General features: G+C 35.7%; 1 protein-coding gene across 1 annotated transcript in view; it reads left to right on the top strand.

Moving 5' to 3' along the window:
• Positions 1–12,885, top strand: part of LOC149220653 (Transducin/WD40 repeat-like superfamily protein) — a 303,099-nt gene that overhangs the window by 37,231 nt on the left and 252,983 nt on the right. The window contains exons 4-5 of the mRNA XM_089384847.1: positions 6,533–6,572; positions 6,710–6,958. Coding sequence (XP_089240973.1) covers positions 6,533–6,572; positions 6,710–6,958 — 289 coding nt within the window. The remainder of the gene's footprint in view (positions 1–6,532; positions 6,573–6,709; positions 6,959–12,885) is intronic.

The following is a 12,885-nucleotide window of genomic DNA, read 5'->3' as shown; positions in this document are numbered from 1 at the left end:
TCTTCGGCATATTTCTGAATCAATCAAACACCTTAACCGTATGCGGAACAGAAAGATGGATGCTGGGCTGTGGGGGCAATGCCAGAGGTTGTATCAAAAGCGGCAGGATCCAAAAACAGTGACAAGTTCTAGGAGGGAGGCCACTTAGGTGTTAAAATGCCCAGGGCTGTACAAATTCTTAGTGAGGAGTAAACCAAAGGGAGCTTCATGCATGAGGAAAGTGAGATGCCATGGGTAATGAGGGCTAGGACAGGGAGGAGGGCAAGGTGAAACTAGGAAAAGCAGCAAGAAAAGTCGGAGAAGAGTCTCATTTAAAGGGAATCCTCTGCAGAGCGTCGGCATGTTTATCATGCGAGAAACTGTATGCCAAGACCTACCTCCAATCCCCCATGCTTGGTGCAAGCTGGAGCTCACTGCCTCAAGATGCCTTAACTTCCCTTATTTTCGATTCCTATACCCTGAGTAGACCTCCGTATCATGCATGATTGCATTGGTATGCAGGCTCGACTCTCTCCAGCTCTTAGCATGAGTATTAAGCATAAAATCCATCACCCCCCCTCTCCCAAGCACCTCCCCATCCGGGGAGAGATTGACTGACACATTGTTCTCCAACTCCAACTCTACTTTTTCTTCCTTCAATTTTGTCTTGTATCTGTGATAAGAGTTTCAAATTCAAGCTCTTCATCATCACCCTGCAAAATTTCACTTTTCCATTATGATGTATGCACATGTGGAAGTATCTCATAAAAAAATACATCTCTACATATAACAACCTTTCTGTTGACTAAATCATATAACTTGTATGCATTCTATTCAGTGCTATAACCATTAAATATGCATTTCCAACTTTTAGAGTCTAACTTATTACTATTTGTATCTTGAACATGTACATATGCCAAACAAATTTAAAGTTTGTAATTGGTTAACTTTGGTTTCCTCTTGACCAAGTTTCATAAAGGGTGCTTCCATGAACCACCTTTGTCGGACTACGATTTGACAAAAATATTACTGTCTAAATTGTTTCAGCTCAAAACTGATCATTGAGACGACTTTCTTTCAACATGCACCTAGCCATCTCGATAATTGATTGCTTCTTCCTCTTTGCTACCACATTTTGCTGTGGTGCTTTGGCAATATAAGTTTTCTTTTGAATACATTAATGATAGCAAAAATCATGAAATGCATGCTCACCATTTCTATCACCTTTGAACAACTTAATGCATTGACCACTTTTATTTTCAACCATAGCCTTGAATTACTTAAATGTTTTGAATAAATCATATTTATTGTTCAAAAAATACACCCTTTTTTTTGTTGAAAAATCATCGATTGATGTTACAAAGCACTTAGAACCTCCCAGGGGTTGGGTTCTCATTGGACCACAAACATCACTGTGAATTAATTCAAGTACTTGAGTTGCCCTGGTTTTGACCTTATCATATTTGAATTGTTGTTGCTTTCCTGCCAGACATGATTCACATATACCTTTATCTTCCTCAATGTTAGGCATTGCATTCACCAAATTATGTTTTTGAAGCTCCTTTGAATAAAAGTAATTAATATGACCTTGTCTTTCATGCCATGATTGATTTTTTAAAGTAGAACATGCCAGAAATGCCCGTTGTTGCTTTGGAATACCATCAAACTTGTACATATCATTACATCACAATCCTCTGGCATTGATGCTATTGTTATGAGCTCTAATTAAGCACTATTTCTCATCAAACACAACAATATAGTTTTCATCAATAATCTTACTAACAAAAAAACATGTTTGTCTTTAAAGCTAGGAACATACAAGATATGAAATCTATGAAAAATCTCATGGGTTCTTCACGTCTTCCTTTTTATCTCATGAATACTGTCATCATCAACAATAATGATCTTGTTATCATAGGGAGCAAGTTTTGAAGAAACTTCTTGTTTATTGGTCATATGCTTGGTGGCTCCCGAATTAGTGTGCCAGATATATTGAGAAGCATAGATGTCAGTATGAGAAGCCATAATCAAATAAGCAATGGTAGGTTCTTGTGGAACAACTATACTACATTCTACAATTTGATTTTGATCCCTGCCCCCTCTACTTCTTCCTCTGATGACCTCTACCTTTATTCTTGTTAGCTTCATGTCTTTCTTTAAGAAAATACTCTTGTTCATTATGATTAGTCTTGCTACGATAATTGCAATGCTTAGAATGTTGAGGAGTAATTGTCTGATTTGAAGAATTTTCCCTCCAATTATGATGCCAAATATACAATTCCTCCTCGACGACCTTTGTCATGACCTCTTCCAATGTGACTTGTTGTAAAAGCTTTATCTGGCTCCTTAAGTTCATTTTTCTTGAGTTGTTGCTCTTCTTGGAACAGTAAGCCGATAGCTTTTTTCAAATCTGGGAACTTGATAAATGCAAAATGTGATTACAAAATTCTGATGCAAATTTCATACACTATTGAATGGAATGTTTATGAATTCCTTATCTTTACTGTCTTTGTCAACCACTGATAAGACTTTTTTGAATTCCTGCAACCTCCGTACATGATTTGTTACAAAATTTGATGCTTCCATCTTTAAACTATTTAATTTGTTTCTCAACAATAAAATTTGAAGTTTATTTGAAATTTCATATAAATTTAACTTCTTCCAAACATCAATAGCATTAAGTAATAACGCTAATGTGGGGAAGAAAATCTTATACTCTGATGAAAAGGTGAGAGGAATTAATACATTTTTACTTTTCTGCTTATAGTCGTTAATCATGGAATCAGTTTTTGGCACAGCCTCAGTAATTAGTTCTCAAAAGATTATGATAACAGAAAATTTGTTCAATTTTTTTTTTAAACAGGATATTTTTTTCCATTTTAATTTATGAGACTTAGGCATCACGAAATTATCAAAATAATCTGCTTATAACTCCAATCAAAATCAGAAACCTTTATAACACCTTTTGAAAAAAGAAACTTAAACTCCTGAAAAAATTATGAAACCCTTGTACTTCCTTAAAAACTTTGATTCCTTAAAAAATTAGATATGTGCAATAAAAAATAACTTTTTATATCTTCAAAAATAAGTGGTGGTACTTTTTCGTATGGCTGTGCCAGCCATACAATTTAAATTCACAGCTGCTGTACTGTGAGCCGCCATACTCTGTTCTTATGTTGTACCGTACACAAATTCTGAGTAGCAGTATGAAATTAATTGCTGAGCCACCACTCTATACTTCGAAGTCAATTCGCTGTTGTACAGGTTTACTTCCACTGTACAGAGTCACTGGACCTTTAATAAATTGCTGTACGGAGTTCCTGAACATTAATTTGTCTGACGTACATTTTGCTGGCATATGGATATTGAACTGTCCATACAAATTTATGCAGTTGCTGGTCCATGTGAATTATTATACTGCTGTACAGATTTGAAAAAGTCTCTCTACTCTGCAATCCGATGTCTTTGTCTCTTAGGATATGCCGAACCCAGTGTTACTTGGGAGCGGGAGCGAAAGCTGGGAGCGGGAGCGAAAACGGGTGCGGGAGTGACATTTTCAGAAGCTCCCGGTTTGGGAGCGAATCCCTGAGCGTTTTTTATATAATATATATATATATATTTTTTATATTTTGATACATATATGTCAACGAAAACATGTAGAATGATGAATTAGATATATAAAACATAAAAAAACATAGATTGAACCATATAACAACAATCATCTAGAAGTTATAATCTTCATCAACCATGTCCACAAGTTAGTAACATAGTAACATACAACATATTGAGTCATGATTCATCAATCTTAAAGTTTCAAGCTTTCAAAATTCAATATATAACATTTATCATCATTGATCACCAAAGTTGTACTTGTAAGCTAAGTGTAACCATTACAACAAATAATATCTAACATGAAATGAAATGCTATAAAATGAAATGAAACAACTTTCAACTTTCATGAAGCATCATATTCATAATTCATTACTACTGAGTTATAATTGCCAACTTCAAACTTATATTGTCATATATTGTTTAAAAAAATGTCATAATAAATATGAAAGAGTCAATAGTTATAAAAACTACTAAAAACTAGAAAAGACAAGTAAATCTATTATCTATTGCTTATGCTTGGGCCTCTTGCGACAACGAAAAATGTCTAATTTTTTAGTCTTGTTGGAAAGTTAGGATCTTTATCATTAATATCACCCTCTAAGCATTAATATCCAGAGGTATCTTTGTCATTACCTCTGTATCTGTATAGGGATCTTTGTCATTAATATCACCCTCTAAGCATTAACATAAGATAGAAAAAGCATAGCATGTCAAGTCAAGATTTGTTTGAGTGATGCGTACATTTTTAGGATGGTCATGATAGAGGAGTTCGACAACCAATGTCACTAACATCAAGGTACATAGAGGGATTGGTGCTCTTGATTAAATACGAGTTCCATACCCTAATACATGACAAAATTCAATGGAAACAATGCAATCCTGAAATCCTGAAAAGTCTGCTGCATTTTGAATGAAATCTAAAATTCTACTTTTTGCATATGAAATCCAATGAGGTCGGAACCACTCTCAAACATCCTGAGTCATTTCATGGTAATGTTAAAAATTTAAGTAAAAGGATGAAAATGAAGATTAAAGAGAATGTCACAAGGATGAAGATGAAGATTAAATAGAATGTCACTTTTACTTTTAACATTACCATGAATCGCATATCAATACTAGGGCCATATACTTTATCATTAAGCTGCCCCACTAAAAACTTATTTGTTTCTTTGAAAAACAATTGCATTTGGAACATCATTGCAAAAAAAAATTGCAAAAAAGGCAAAACGCTCCCAAAAAGGCAGGGAGCGGTTTTTTTTTTAGGGAGCGCGCTCCCGACCCGCGCCCGAGTCACTCCTGCCCGGAGCACGGATTGGGAGCGGGATCGAGGGTGGGGGGGGGGGAGGCGCTCCCCCGCAACTATGGCCGAACCATTTCTTGACACAGATCTTTGAGGTTTCCCCAGGCCACAATTGCTGTGGCTCTGATACCATGTTAGACCTTGCTATGGAGAATATACAAGAGACAAATGACAAATGAGAGAGTCTGAATGAGAGATGTTTTATTTTGTGCATTTGATTACATAAAGTGGTGTTGTACATATATCTATAGCAAGTTACTTATTCCCATAATGAACCACTCACATAATTTCATAATTGCTTTTAACATCAGTGTCATTTGTTGCCTATGATGTAGTTCCACTTTAAAGTTTATAGTACACATTCATTACTATTAAACATTATGATATCTAACAGAGTCACAGTATTTGGAAACCCTCGTCTTCATTTAAGCCTTGAGTACTTGGATGGCAGGTTCTTCCTAACAATTTTGCAGTAGACGATTGATTTTGTTGCATGACGATAACAGAGGACATTCAAGTTTTGTATACAGGCCTGAAACAGTTAGCATGTTTTTCTGGAATTGTGAAGTTGTCAAAATATATTGAGATTGGGTTGTTGCGGTGTATAAAGTTCCTTTTGTCTCTCCTTTGCATTGTAAAGGCAGTTTTTTGGAAACAAATGGATGTTTCAACAGGTGATAGGACTATATACAATGCCATCCATCTAACAGGCATTTATTTCTTATGGAGCCACTGCCTTGAATAACTTTTCATCAGCTGCACACTTTGCTCTATTTGGATGAGATTCATGTTGACCTTTCAGTTTTCTATGAGGATTGCCATTTTTAGAAGAGATGGATATAGTTTTTAGGTCAAGGCCAAAGCAGACAAGCTTGTGTTCCTTGCTGATGTCCTTGGTGGGCTTTCCTAGATGTAATGGCCTTGATGTATATGTATCTTGTTACTTAATGTAAAGCAACATATTCAACAAAGAAAGAAAAAGAAATGAAACAGGCTGTTAAAATTCTAGAGCTGGGCATGGGAACACATATTTTGTCGCACATGAGCAGTAGTAACATTAGAAAGAATTGGTTTTGGTAAATATTCGAAACAAGCTTTTGTGCTTGGTTTGCTGCCATTGCTTACATACATATTGAATCTGGTACATAACGGACTCTTTTTTGAGTTCACGTTATGAACTTAGGATGCCATATTGAGAATATGATCTGCTCCTAAGAGCAGGTAAATTACCCTTTAATGCTTATGCAACAAGTATGCAGGATGGGACAAACATAGGGTATTAAACTATGTATAAAATGTGCAAAATATCATCAAAGTCTACATATTATGACTTCTAAATGCTCATGTCATAATTCCTTCTCAAAATTGTTACAGAGCTATCCTTTGGAAGTCAAAGATTCTAAATTTATTTAAAACTCTATTTTATAGGTAGTATCTTCTATATATATGTTCTGTACCTTGGTTGGTTTAGTGCTGTGTGCATTCTACTTTGGGTTTCTTTGTGCCGCATTAAGTTTTGCCTGTCAGGTGCTAATTTGCATTTGATTGGATTTAGGTTGTCTTCAATTCATTTTACAGATATTTGATTCATTATTAGGTATAAGTTCTGTATATTAATTTTTGAATTGTTTTCACTGGTAGAACCCAAATCCAAGCCTACGGAAGCAATGCGAGGAGGAAGGTATACTCTTTTTCTCTGAACACCTTTGTGCTTTATGACCATTGATGTAGAAAGGGCCTTCAAGTTCTTGTGCAGAAAGGTCAATATAAATGGTATAAATTTCTGTAAACTGAAAGTATTTTTTTGATCACAAAAAGTGTGAAGCAGGTTGCATTTTATGATGATGATGTTCGCTATTGGCAAGCATGGCTTCATCGTGCAGCAGCTTCTGAAGCTCCAGTTGCTGTCAACCAGCAATTTGCCCACCATGGAGGGCCACTCGCTTCTACCAGGGGAAGGCATTTTCTTGTTATCTGCTGTGAAAACAAAGCAATATTTTTGGATATGGTTACAATGCGTGGACGTGATGTCCCAAAACAAGATCTTGACAACAGATCTCTTCTCTGGCAAGTTTCTTTCTTCATCCTTGAGATTATCTATTAGTGCACTTACTTTAGTGAGATGAAGTGATTATTGACTCAAGATTGGATAGGCTTATCGGAATTATATATAGGCAACTTTTACCAACCTTTATCTATATGCTTTCTGAGTTTTCATTTTCAAAATTTGTTTAGGTTTTGCAAATAATTGCTCTTTTGTCTATAAGCTAAATGTTTTTCTTTTGAAATCACTTCTAACACACTGGCTGTGGAATGCGACGATGGGTGATCTATTGTTGGTGATGCCTGAGAATTTCTTAGTTTCTATATGATATTGTTAACTGGGAGCCTCACATTTTCATGGCTATGCTATTTTGTCTCTCTAAGAGATTGATTTTTTTGATCTTAATCTTTGTCTGAATTCACGAGCTTCTTCACTATTTTAGGATTTTGACCCAATGTGTTGTGCTGTATGTGTCCTTAAGGCTTGGACTTAGATTGCTAGTCTGTCTATTCTTCCTTAGCCTGCAGTTCTTCATATTATTCATCTAAGGGATTGTCTTCTTTGGCATTGGGAATTTCCCTTTGTTGGATAAGTGTTATAATTTTGTTATTGGAGCTGTTCTGTGGACTTCATTATATGTTATTGGCTTAATATTTTGAATTTGTTCTTTCAAAGAATTTTAGAAAACTTCCTGAAATGGATTAACAGTGCATGCTTGTTCTTGTGACTTTCGCCCATGGGCTTCATATATACTTGTAACACATAAAAAACATATATCCCATGGTGCCATCAATTTACTATAAACATTCACTTTTAAGGTCATTGCTGTTTGGAGCAACACTTTTGAATCATTTGCTGTTTGTTTTGATTAAGTTGTGAAGTACGTTTATTGCTGAGTTAGGGAAATAGAGTGGTCAACTCTATTTTTATGCATTCCATGTCAGATTTGCATACACAAGATTATAGAGAATGATAGGAGATTATGTTGCTTGATTTTTGAGTAATGCAATGTCTCATTACATGGTAGGACCGTAGGAGAGAGAAGTGTAGTTATGTAATTCTGGAATACCTTACTTTTTATGAGCTACATTTACTATCTCATGATTACATTACTATCATAAACGCTAATATTGATGTGATCAAAATCCTATTTATGACTCCTCCTACAAAATATAGCACCTTAGTGCAAAGCCTCATTAAGCAATCTAGATTGAGAGCGACAATGGGAGAATTACCACTGTCACCTTAACAACTACTCCCCTGCTTTATGTGTCTGGACACAATACCCACAATGGAGGCTTCCCAGCAGATCCTGGGGATTAAATTATCCAAATGGTCTTAGTCTAAATACCACATAAGGGTTCTACTACATGATTCACCCAAGGACAAGTATGCAATGATTAGGCTTTTGGGTGATTTAAGGTATAATTGCAAGAGAGTGAGTTCAGAGGTCCCTATAGCTAAATCTAGAGGGCTTAGTTAGACCAAAAGAGGCAGGTACCCAAACATATGCAATTAGGAAATTACATAATCTAGGGTTTTAATCAACAAAGTATGCAAAAGTTTTATAACAACAATAAGAAATAGCCTCAGAATCTATGAGAAACAAGTGTAAAATTGGGGCTGATCAATTAGTAAACAAGAGAATAAATTGCAGCAATTTTCAATGGTTGAAAACACATATAACAACAATAGAGACACTAGACGTCAGCTGAAATTTGTGGCTGAAAAATGCATGAAAAATGTTAGTTTTATTTTTCCAAATGAATGCATGCAAATCCTATCCCTATGACAATAAGGTCCAAGGAAAATAAAGCTAAAAATGATGATTTTGCTGTAACTTAACCATCATTTGCCATAGGAAAACATAAAAAGTAAAAGTTTAGGGTTTTATTATTATTTTATGGGATTGACACAAGAGATAAGGCTAGTGCTTTTCTCAATCAAGGGCTAATGGAGTCTAAGAGCAAATACATCTATGGAAGAGGATCGATGGAAGCGATTTCAATGAGATAGAAAGACAAGCTTGTGTTTCTCAGTTCATTAAACCCCAACGTCCTTTATCTTCTTTGAAGACTGAAAGGTTTAGATTCCTCAAGAGAAACTTTATGAAAATCTTGTTCAATGAGATGTTAAAGCCACACAACATCAACAACACTTTTGTGACAATTTCATTAAACCCTAATTCTTCAACCAGGACAAGATGAAGATACTTGCAATAAATTAGCACGTATCATTATACAATCACCAATAATCATCCAAGAGAGAGACCCAATCAACGAAATAGTTCACTACATTAGTGCTCCATAACGCAAGAGATGTAAGACTCGGTAGTGCTCATTAATCTCCAAACATGACACAATGATCCTAAGTGAACTCGACCTCCATCTATCTATATGAGGCAATCGAGTTGATTTTCCAACAATTAATTCTAAAAGCCTTAAAATAACAATTAATCATGATTACAAGTTGGATAGGTCACAGTCGACCCCTGAATATAGTTAGCCCAATGATAAAACATCAAGATAAGGCTCAATTTACCGACACATGTGAGTTAGAAATCTTCCAAGGGTGATGTCATCCACCAAAAGGTGTTTCTCATCAAAAGGTGCAATGGATGACTGAAAGGGGTACATATCATCCCAAAGGTCACATATCCTCATCAAATGGTGTTCAATCATCAAGTAGGGCTCCCTCATCAAAACATCATCCTCAAGCAAGCTCATGACATCAATGTAAGCATCATGAAGGGGACCCCATGGTGTTAGTGCATGGCGTCATCATGCATAGTAGTGTACAATGATACCATCCCCTCTAGAGGGGTCCCATGACATCATCATCATCAAATCTCCTAAAAAACAAGGGAATGCCCATCAAGTAGGTGAAATGCTAGCATGGGGGCATCTTATCAACTTTGGGGTATATTAGCTCTCGACGCAACATCTTGGCTCCGGAGGTCAACATTTAAGATTTTGGAGGGAGAGAAGAGTATGCTCAACTGTGTTGAGTGTTATGAATAAAAAAAATAAAATAATAACAGAATTAATAAACGATAATAATTAATTAATTAATTAATAAACATTAATAAAATTAGTTACAAATGAAAGGTCAAAAGACATGATTATTCAATCCCTTGTGACCAGTCAATGCCTATTTAGGCACATCGTTCTAGGGAATGTAATCACCAATTCAATTCTCATTTAATAATAAAATATATCTTTACAAAACTATACACTTACTTACATATAAGTATCTTGCATATGTGCGTTCTCTACTATAGCAGTATTAGAGCCAAGTTCCTTCCTTGGTAGTTGCACAGATTCATTGTGTCAGCGCTCTTGGCGCCCACTCGTTCTTGGTTCTTTGTCCACTGTTCTTCCTGTCCCCGCTATGTTCTGTTGCATCACCTGTCGACAGCCGCAACTACCGTCTCACCTGACCTTCTCTGCCTCCTTTTGGCTTCGATTTGTAATTCCCCTGCGTCATTTCCCCCGTTGCATCCTTCTGGCCACGATCTTCGGCGACCATTGTGTTTGTCCTCTTGTTGCAAACTATTTGACCATGGTTATCAATCACAGTGGAACTTGCGTCGTGCTTTTGACTTCCGTCGATGTCCACCGTTATTCTCCAACGAACACATTGTCCATTGTTCTCTTCCAATCATCATGTCCCCATGCTGTCATCTTTTTGTCGAACTATTCAACCCTCGACTGTCACGCCCAACCATGATCTTGTTCTCATGTCCATTTGTAACCATAATTATTTTTGTTACATCAATTCGTCAAAAGCCACCATTCACAATACAAATAATTCTTACATATCATATTATTTATAATAATTATAATATAGTTAGTATATAGTAATTATATATATATATATATATATATATATATATAATTAAGTGGGTTGTGCCAAGAAAAATAGGAACAAAATGGTGAATAATGATGAGTTACTAGTTGACATAAATTGTTACAGGAATGAAGTCAATAGCATGTGATATCGTCTTGGCAGCTTGGAAAAATCACAAATGGATTTCAATGAAGGGCAGAAAAATTTGATGTAGATGATGGAGAGAATGTTACAGAGGGATGACAAAATCGACGAGACCACCAAAAGGCTTAACGACCATAGTGAATGGATTAATTAGCTAAGAGAGAAGGTAGACACGTTAACAATACAATCTTTTCCCTATCGAGAATTGATGGGTAGCCCGCAAAATGCAAACGAACGTGCCCACGCAGAACAACTCGAGATATACTTTTCAGGCAATCAATATCACACTAGAGTTTTAGAGAGAAACCATTAATGAATTAAGAATGAACTACCAAAATATGATGGTAAAGATTATAGAGGAGCAATTGTTTGGGTCAACAAGATGGAAGGAATTTTTGAAGCAAATCCACTATTATGTGAGAGAGTAGATAATGATTGCTTCCAACACCTTAGAAGGTGAATCTTATGAATGGTTCCTCTGGTGGACGAAGAAGTGTGATGTCCATTCTTTTCATTGGTAAGGGTTCACTACAACATTATTAAAGAGATTCCTTGATGAGGATGATGATGACCTATACAATAGATTTATACATCTCAAACAAAAGGGTATTGTAACTTTGTAAGTGATTATATCCACAGATGGGAAGTATTAGCAATACGACATAGTGGATTCATTGAGGAGCAACTATTAAAGATGTATATATGTGGACTAAAGGATTATATTTGTGCTGAATTGAAACTATGCAAGCCCAACACTATAGAGGAGGCTAGACATGTGACAAAGCTTATTGAACAAAAGAACAAGTTCAACATGTCATCATTCACTAGGGAAAATGAAAACCAACAAAAATACTTATATAAGAAAGAGATAAACAAATGTAGATATTGTGGAGATAAATGGTTGTTAGGACACAAATGCCTCAATAAAAAATTATATACTTATGAAGTTGAGAAGGAGTCAAACACTTCAAGTAATGAATCAGAGAAAAGGATAAAGAAGAAAAACAACTGTCGCAAGTGTGGGCAAGATTGGACACCAAGACATAAATGTGAAGACATGTCCTTATGCTACTATAAAATAGTAGATGGAAGGCAAGTAGAAGTACAAAATCTTGATGAAGACATCACTATAACATACAATGTAGATTCAAACCTTGAGGAAACATCACAAAAAGCATCATTAGCTACAATCTCATGTGTCTAGCAAAATCAGGATGAAGAAAGCAATTTTTCAAAAGACCAAAAACAACAAGCGACTGCAAAATACGTTCCACTACACCTTCGAAAGCAGAGAACCCAATCTCCAAGAGGAAAGAACACTAAGCTTGTAGCGCCATCGACAAACATGACGAGGAAATTATGACCTAAAACCTTGAAGCTTAAAGGGATCATAAGAGAGAAATGTCAATATACTTGTAGATTCTGGCAGTACTCATAATTGTATAAACATTGATCTTGCTAAACAACTTAATCTTTGTGTGTGCCCAATCAAGGACCTGACCATGACTGTTGCTATTGGGCAAATAGGAAATAGGAGAATGTCATAAGGTTTCAATTCAAATACAAGAACTAGAACTACAGACATAACTCTATGCCCTACCGCTCAAAGAAATGGATATAGTGCTAGGTGCAAAATGGTTAATGCACATAGGAAGGCATATTCCAAATCTTGAAGAATAGTTCATGGAGTTTAATTGGCTAGGTCAACACTATAAATTCTATGGTGTTGACACTCCCAGCCTCAAGGAAGATGCAAATACGTACAAGAACTTCACAAACACACAAGGCGCAAACAGAGTCAAACTGATAAATGCAAATAGACGTCATTTCATAGCAACGTATTCAACTAGAGAAAATCTTGCTTATTCTTTGAGGATAAAGCATCTCTAAGAGGGTGGTAATGTTATGAACAAAATAATTAAATAAATAACAAAATTAATAAACGATAATAAATAAA

Source organism: Pinus tabuliformis, chromosome Q, assembly GCF_031772625.1.
Source record: "Pinus tabuliformis cultivar Carrire ecotype Pingquan chromosome Q, CPIR1, whole genome shotgun sequence".
Classification (NCBI taxonomy): Eukaryota; Viridiplantae; Streptophyta; class Pinopsida; order Pinales; family Pinaceae; genus Pinus; species Pinus tabuliformis.
The sequence above is the reverse complement of the archived record's forward strand: the minus strand, read 5'-3'. Positions and strand labels throughout refer to the sequence as shown.